Below are 8,601 nucleotides of genomic sequence, written 5' to 3'. Positions count from 1 at the left end.
GAGGGTCAAGTTCCTCGAGCTCTGCTCCCGAATCAGGATGGCTCAGCGCACCTGATGAATAAGTCATTGTATTCTGGTCTTTGTGGAGCTGCTGCAGCATACACATGTTCATGTGGACTGCAGCACAGACATGTTCCTGTGGACTGCAGCACACCCATGGTCCTTTGTGAAGGACATGCGGTTAGGATAGGATAGCATCCCTAATATTTGACTGCTTTTTGGAGGCATCAAGGACTGGCAGTTAGCATCTTTAGACTAGCATAAGGACTGGCAGTTAGCATCTTTAGACTAGCATAAATCTGTAGCCCCGTGCCATCAGTTTGGCATGGCATTGTGTGAGATGTGTGAGAAATACCAAGGAAAATTGCCCCAACTCTCCTAGTGTCATCCTCTTCTTCATAAAAATGAGGCTAGAAATACTAACACTTTGTACATATTAGACTAGCTTACAGAACGATCAAATGAATGGTTAAAATATTAAAAAAAATAACTTTGAGTAGAAAATAAACAAAGAATTGATGCACGTGGAGACAAATCATGTAGTAGAAGATTGGAAGAAATAACAAGATAAGCATACATTTTATGACAACTCATAAGTCATATCCAGAATACTCAGACCTACATAGTATGAACTCACACAACCAAGCCAAAATACTGCTTCATAACTACATCCAGAATGCTACAGGAGAAAATGACACATGCTTAGACACTTGATAGGATTTAGTAGTGCGATCGAAGGTGGTTTGCAGCTCTCCCTTACGATTATAACCAAGGGCGAAAATGGTGATATGGAGCATGAATCCATCACAATCGCCACGGGCGTCCTCAAGCTCGAGACCATCGCGTAACACAGATTCCACAAGGCAGAACTTGGTGTTACCCATGTACGTGAGGGTGGCACTACTCCGTCGGCTCTTGAGAAACATCTTCTCCCTGGCCATCTTCCAATCCAGCTGCCTGATACTTGCGCCGCTGCAGGATGGGACTTGGCAGGAGCAAATATAGCCATCCTCGTGAAGCCCAACCCATCCATCCAGCTTGCTGTCGAAGTAGCCTTGGCCTTCAAAAGGCAACACCCATTCCCCATGACACCTCCACTCAGACTGTCTGGTGTCAAAAGAGAATGTACGATATAGGCTCCTACTACCCGCTGTCATGAATATTGTGCGTCCATCCGGGTGCAAGGCATAGGAGGTGATCCTCTCATTGTTGGTGAATGGCAGTGGAGAGGGAATGCTTTTCCAGGAGCAGTCCCTGCTTGGACTTATTTGCAGATCCTTGAGGCCAACCGTGGACATCACCTCAAAGGAGTGCTCCCGTCGCAGGATGTTATTCTTCAAAGCATAGAGCTGCTCGTTGGCAGTAGCCACGAATATATGAACCCCGACGAGCATAGAATCTGAGAGGACAGGGCCAGTGGCAACACCCCCAGTCGCTGTGTCATAGACCATGGTTGCAGGATGTTTGTTGCAAGAGACAAAGATGTTGCTTCCCAAGGCAGTGAAGTTCATGCCATGGCCCGGTACAGGTGCAACAACCCGGAGGGCACAAGGCTCCAGATCCAGGTCCGTACTGATATCCAAGTTGCCGGCGTCAATCTTGCGGATGGTGAAGCCCTTGTCCCAGTCATCCAGCACCAGATAGAGATGCTTCTGCTCCTGCACAGGTCGCAACCTCTTGCCGGTGCGGCGGCAGTAATTTTCCTCCCCGTCTCGCTTCTTAGACATCGCCCCTTGTCCAATCTCCCTGCCCGAACTGAGTTTCTCGTACATCTTGTCTGCCCGATGCAACCCGGAGAATTCTGGACTGAGTTGGATCTGTCGATGCAGTCAGTTTATAGTACTGTACCATCATTGGGTATATCTAGGTAATCGAATTCCAAAATCGAATCGGTTTGCAGGATGAGTCACGTACCTCCACGGAATCCGATCAGGGGGCGGTCGAATCGGTGACAGATCCCGACCGCCAGCGCGCCCCCTCTCCTCCCTGTGTCACGCCGCCGGTCGTCCCTGCCTGCCGGCTGGGGTTATTAAGGATACGTTTGGTTCATCAGTTCATGCCCCGTCTTGCACTACCAAATTTTTGGCGAACGAATCGGCCGCCCTCATCTCGTCCAGGATTTGGCTGAAAAATGAACTGCACCGCACACTTGGGCATGGGCTAGCCAAAATATTGGAAGCCAACCAAACAGGACTAGAAGACTATGGGCTTGCCAAATTTTTGGTAAGGCTGTGGTTGGCTCAAAACCAAACGTAAGACACAGTAAAACGTCTGATGACTGCTTGCTCTACTTTTGCTGCAAAGAAGTTGGAGAAAGCATCAGTATGCAGCACCACTAGAAAAGCTCAAGTTGTTAATTTCTCCTCAGCAGCAGTAAGGTAATAGCCACCAATGATATAAATATATAATACTATAGAGTGGAATTACAGATGCTTTCATATCAACAACAAAATAGCAGAAAATACAAATCTGGTTTTGTTGTATTTAACCACTCACAATCTTGTGGGAGAATTCTAAGAATTAATGATTTGATTTTCCATAGGCGCACCGCAGAGTTATAGATTGTTGTATTTAAGCCACCAAGTCATACAAAGTACTTTTTTGAAGCCACCAAGTATTTAAAATACTGTTGTCATGCTGACCATGTCAACATAAAAAAGAAAGCCATAATTAGTTAATGATGCATAGAATACATGTTTTTAGGATTCTATAATAAATTTCTTTGCAAGTTAGTATCTGGATGGAGGGTTGATCTTGCAGTTAGTCTGAATAAGTGCATAATATTCTACAATTTTCTAGAAACAGGAGACAAGGAAGATGCAGTTGGAGTGCGTTACAAAATAAGCTTCACAACTTTCAAGAGAAAGATTAAGGTGTCTTGATAGAGGTTTGACAATCTGCTACCTTGAATTTAGAGGGTAAGATGAAGAAAAAGGTTCAGTTTTAGCATTGTTCATTCCATTCCCTTCTAAGTACAGGCCTGTCCTTTTCCAGGTTAACTTTTGAAATCTTCACACAAGTGAGAGAGGCAACAGATGAATTTGTGTGGACTACAAATCAGCAGATGACTTCTTCTTTTACTCCATATGTGGATTACACTATTTTCAACTTTTCATGCATAACTTTTATGGAGCTAGAGTCGCTACTTTAGAGATTTTAATATAGATCTATTTTGTAGACAACCTGGGCGAAAACGGAACAAGCCATATGTTTGACTTGACACTAAAACCTATCGTATTGATGCAAGCAATCTACTTGACTTGATAGTAAAATCTTCACAGTTTGCTTGGCCCAGACCTTCCATAATCTTATTTTTCTGCAAATTGACAAGGTTAAACATCGGTGAATCACTAATGCTAAGCTTGGTTGCACAACATATGAGAAGCTTAGCGCTGTGTTAGGCCTGGGTGTTGAATATGAGAAGTACATGATGCAAGTACAGTTTTATTTTTGCTGAACAGAAACACTTGGGAAGAGCGAATTAGTTAAATACGGAAGTAACAACTAGGACTTTATATTCGAATCGTATTGTAAGCATTGTGAGGTGATTTTTTCATAGCATGTGGTACGTTACTGGAGAAAGAAAATAGTGCCTCTAGAGTACATTGGATTATTCTTATATTGATTCCATTATTCAAAGTCATAACATCATGGTAATCCTTTAGGCAAGTTCCCACCTTTTGTTTGATAACATTTTTCCTTCTAAGTAGTTAAATAATTATCCGAGTCTTCTAATGGTTGAAATACATGGTTCTTCCTGTAGATCATGTGAGATATAACCTATCTTTGTAAATGCAAACCTAAGTGAACATACTCTACTGCCCAGGTTACTTTTGAAATACTCTGCTCTTTGCAGTTTAAGTGACATGTTATTCCAGGGAGAAATGGTGCCTAGCTGATATACCTCTATACATAGCACTCCTAAAAGAGTCATCAAGTTCCTGTGTGCACATAAGAATGTCAGAAACTCAGTATTGATGATACTGACTACAATATGCTAATGCAGGTGAAAGGCTAGCAATGTCTGAGTAGTGAGTCCTACCAGCAACTGCACCACGAAGCAGTGCATCCGGCAATTAACAATGCTACCACCCAGCAAGACACGACAATCCCCGCAAGAGCAATTGTGACGGTTCAGCGCAGTACAATCCCTGTAAGAGAGTCCTATAACCCGAACATTGGTATTTTGGAGAATTGTTTGGTTACAAACATGTACTATGTGCCTCACATGGTATAACTACAAAGGAGAAGTGCTGGACGAATCCATGCATTGCGTAAAATCTTATATGTGATTAAGTATGGTTAATGCAACTTCATGTTTTTTCTTGGAAAAAGTTCTTCTCTCGCGCTGGGCTGCTTCCAAGTTTTAGTATATTTAGTTCCCCTTTTCAGATTGAGAAGTTGAGATATGAGAATCCACTAGCTAGGAGATTGAGCTTTGATCATTGCCTATGAATAATCCTTCCATACCTTCAAGTCCATCCAGGTATTCATTAAACTAAGTAAGCAGATATTATTTATTTCCCACTGAAAGCAAATATTAAGCAAGATATTCAGTACTGTTTAGAGTGTTTCCACTCATTAGTAGTGAGATTCATGTTTAATCTCAAGTATTTTCTCCATATTGCATTTTTTCTTACATTTTTTTGTTAGAAAATACAACATCATAGTAAAAAAATTGAGAACTTGCATGAGTTTGGCTCATTCTCTTTAATATAGCGAGACCTGACAAGGTTAGGTTGCACGTGCAACTGTCCGAATTAGAACACAAGTTAGATAACAAATTAGGGCTGCAATTTTAATTACCAAGATGTCTTGCTCAGTGCAGGTTTGTATTGCCATTTTAATTACCAACAGTCTGCTATTAATTTTTAGGGATTTCTATTTTTGTGCCCTCGGGTCGTTAGTTGTACTCAGTTTTCCCTAACCCCTTAGTTTTTCCTCGGTTTTCCCCAAACCTATGTCTAAAACCCGCAGAAGGAGCTCAGACGGAAGGAATCCGTTTATTTGGACGTTCTGTGCTGACGTGTTGCGCCGCGTCGTCTGTGGGGCCGCGTCGTGTGGGGCCGCGTCGCGTGGGGCTGGTAGAAAGGGACCGCGTGGGACAGGACGAGAAGCGTTTGGTTGCACGTGAGCAGGAGCTGGGTTTTGTCTCTCTCGGCCCAAATTGGCATTTTTAAGAGCACCTTTTCCCCTCTTTCCCTCTCTGTCTTTTTCACCAAATTAGTATCAAATCTAGAGAAGCTTCTATTTCTGTCTTTCTTCAATATGGCAGCAAATCTAGTAGCAAATCTCTGGGGTTATTTATGCCTTTTGGCCCTCGTTTTTTGCCCAATATGGCAGCAAATCTAGAAGCTAGTATATGATAAATTCACAACAGCATAATCAGAAAACTAAGTATAATACATAAACTGCATACAGCAGCCAAAAGCAGCCAATAACGTTGTTAATGTTCACGACAAACTAAGCTGAAAAATATACAAGACGCACGCAATGTATGGACAACAAGAAGATTAGGATACCCCAGGATGAATGAATTTGTTCTTCATTCCTCCTCATATATTTCTCTGTCGCTCCAGCCGTGCATTATCCCAAGGAAATATTCATTGAACTCCTTCCGTCTGGAGTGTGAGGCCAATACATCCTCCAAACGGTATGGCCTGTGTTCATTTCTCATACCGTAGTTTTCTATTATATCCACACGTAGTGGCCACTCATCCCAGGCCTTTGTATCATGAGAGTACTCTCTGATATAACCCAAATCCGTGTAGTAGATGCAGCCAGGTCGAAGTGTCGGGTACACTCTGGTGTCGACGGAGATACACCGGATATAATTCACGAATAAGGCATTACTGCCAATGTTACTGGCCGGATGGAGAGAGCGGCTCTGAGTGTCCACACGGTACACCAATGGTTTGCCCGCCAATGCCTCGCTGACCAACAACACAAGCAGCAGATCACCATCCGACTTCACAAGGTAGAACTTCTGATGTCCAAGTTCTGGAAATGAAATTAGTGTCTCCATCTTGACAGTGCTCGCGCGCTGCTGCAAATGTACATTGGTGCACACTATTCTTCCGGACTCAAAATTATCTGCAGCTACTGCATACAGTTCACCATTGAACGGGGTAATACAACGCAGACAATGGTTGTTGATCGAAAATCTTTCTTCTCCCCAATCTTCATATATATCCTTAGGGAGTGCTCTCATCGACCCAACCAATTTCTGGCGGGTAATGTGCGGCAACGAAGACCATAGTCGGGGATTTGATTACAGCGACTGAATTCAGAAAAACAGATGGCATCTGCGCCTCAAACATAGTGTTCGATTTCTTCGTGAGTGGGTTCAGAAGCCGTATCTTGTGCGGCGGGTTCTTCTGGGCAAGCACGATTCAGCACTAAGATGTTTAAGATTGAAAATAAAAAGGTAGATATGGAGGAATTTGAACCTTGTATGAACTTCCGATAGATCTATGGTGACGTAGCGTGATGTGCCGAGTTGGAGGAAGGTGAACTCAGCGACGCGTGGAAGGGCGTGGTCTAGCATGATCCATTCGTCCAGGTGCACGTCGGGCTCAGGCAAACCTGAGCGCCAATTTCTACAGACTTGCCTCATAGCAGAGTAGGTGTCGGCGTACTCCTCGTTCGCCAGTAAGCATTCGCCGATCTTGTGAAGTGGTCCATCAGCCGAGAGAGAGGCCCAGTTCACGGAGGCGCTGCGCTTGGATGCGCCGCCCTCGGAGGCGACGCGCTCGGCGGCGACGGGCTCGGCGGCGACGGGCTCGGAGGCGACGGCCGCCGGCGCATTCTTCTTCTCCATCGCCGGCAGGGTAGCGTGCGTACGGCGGTTGGGGTTTTTTCGATTTGGAGAAGTTGATGGGACGTGAGAGGAGTGGTTTCGTGCGTGAGCGAGAATGAGACGACTGTGTGCAGAGGGAGGGAGGGAGGGGCTTACGCGTCCTAAATGCGACCCGCGTCCTACGCGTCCACTATTTGCACGTCTGCACCGCGACACGCGTCAACAATGGCACGTCTTCCACTTCTGCACCGCAACACGCGTCCTTGGGTCTAACCCTGGAAATTTAGATATACTCAGGTATACCCCCGAGTCATATACTAGCATTTTTTGTGTGCTCAGTTTTCGCCTTGAGTGCTAATACTGGCTAGTGTAATATACTCAGTTTTACCCTCAAGTGGCTGGTCAATAGAGAGTCAACAAATGGGATTAACTAGTTAAATGAGTTATTTAATGTGCAAAAAATTTCGAAAAAGAGTGGCACTTACTCATGGAGTCTTTACCACAAATTGCCACTTCTCAAATCATAGATAAATCAAGTTTCACCACAAATTGCCACTTCTCAAATCACCTAGTAGCTATGAAGGTGCATGGTTTTCCATAATAAGCCCTACCCAAAACAGCTTTCCCCAAAACATACTTTGTCTGAATGAGGCCATAATTTTCACACTCATGTAGATTTGTATTGCAAATAGTTTGAGGTAGGCCAAGATGGGTTTCATTGTACAAAACACGCATTTTCCATTTTTTAAATCTCATATTTGAATCCCTTAGTCTGTTTACTACTCACTTGCCCTTGGTTTCTTGATACTACTCAGTTTTGCCCTCTCCCTTGACAAACTCTCACAGACGCCCAACATTGCCCTGATTGGTCTAGCCCATATCACGCGGATCGTGCCCGCCGACCGTTGATCGTATGATCTAACGGGCAGGATAACCCCTATATCTCTCTCTGGTCGGGGCCACCACCCTCTCTCTCTCTGTCGTCGGTTAGCTTCGCGCAAAGTTTGGATTTCTGCATTATTTTTCACGAGCTAAATTATAAACTCTTTTTAGGCATTACTTTTCACGCAAAAAATGATAAACCATCACCGATTTGTTGTAGCCATTACTTTTCATGCAAAAAAAATGATACACCATCACCCATTTCTTGTACCCATTACTTTTCACGCAAAAAACGATAAATCATCACCGATTTTGTTGTAGCCATTACTTTTCACGCAAAAAATGATACACCATCACCCATTTCTTGTAGCCATTACTTTTCACGCAAAAAACGATAAACCGTCACCGATTTGTTGTAGCCATTACTTTTCACGCACAAAAATGATACACCATCACCCATTTCTTGTACCCATTACTTTTCACGCAAAAAACGATAAATCATCACCGATTTTGTTGTAGCCATTACTTTTCACGCAAAAAATGATACACCATCACCCATTTCTTGTAGCCATTACTTTTCACGCAAAAAAATGATAAACCATCACCGATTTTGTTGTAGCCATTACTTTTCACGCAAAAAATGATACACCATCACCCATTTCTTGTAGCCATTACTTTTCACGCAAAAAATGATAAACCATCAACGATTTGTTGTAGCCATTACTTTTCACGCAAAAAATGATAAACCATCAACGATTTGTTGTAGCCATTACGGTAAATGATAAACTATCACGAATTACCATTTCTTTTAGGCATTACTTTTCACGGTAAAATGATAAACTATATCACGAAGTTCCATTTCCGTCAAGATAGTCCGCATTACTTTTTTGTTGAGATATATACCCCCACAACGGTCGTCT

The 8,601-nt window shown here is 43.4% G+C and overlaps 1 protein-coding gene across 1 annotated transcript; it reads right to left on the bottom strand.

Annotated features, from left to right (window-relative positions):
* Positions 1-654: 654 nt before the first annotated feature.
* LOC127306724 (uncharacterized) lies at positions 655-2,044 on the bottom strand. The gene is made up of 2 exons (XM_051337420.2): positions 1,915-2,044; positions 655-1,817 (listed from the first exon to the last, which is right to left on the bottom strand). Exon 2 carries the CDS (start codon positions 1,770-1,772, stop codon positions 666-668), a length of 1,107 nt encoding a protein of 368 aa, XP_051193380.1. The 5' UTR covers positions 1,773-1,817; positions 1,915-2,044; the 3' UTR covers positions 655-665.
* Between the last annotated feature and the right edge of the window lie 6,557 nt (positions 2,045-8,601).

This window comes from Lolium perenne, chromosome 1, assembly GCF_019359855.2.
Source record: "Lolium perenne isolate Kyuss_39 chromosome 1, Kyuss_2.0, whole genome shotgun sequence".
In the NCBI taxonomy this organism is placed as follows: domain Eukaryota; kingdom Viridiplantae; phylum Streptophyta; class Magnoliopsida; order Poales; family Poaceae; genus Lolium; species Lolium perenne.
The sequence above is the reverse complement of the archived record's forward strand: the minus strand, read 5'-3'. Positions and strand labels throughout refer to the sequence as shown.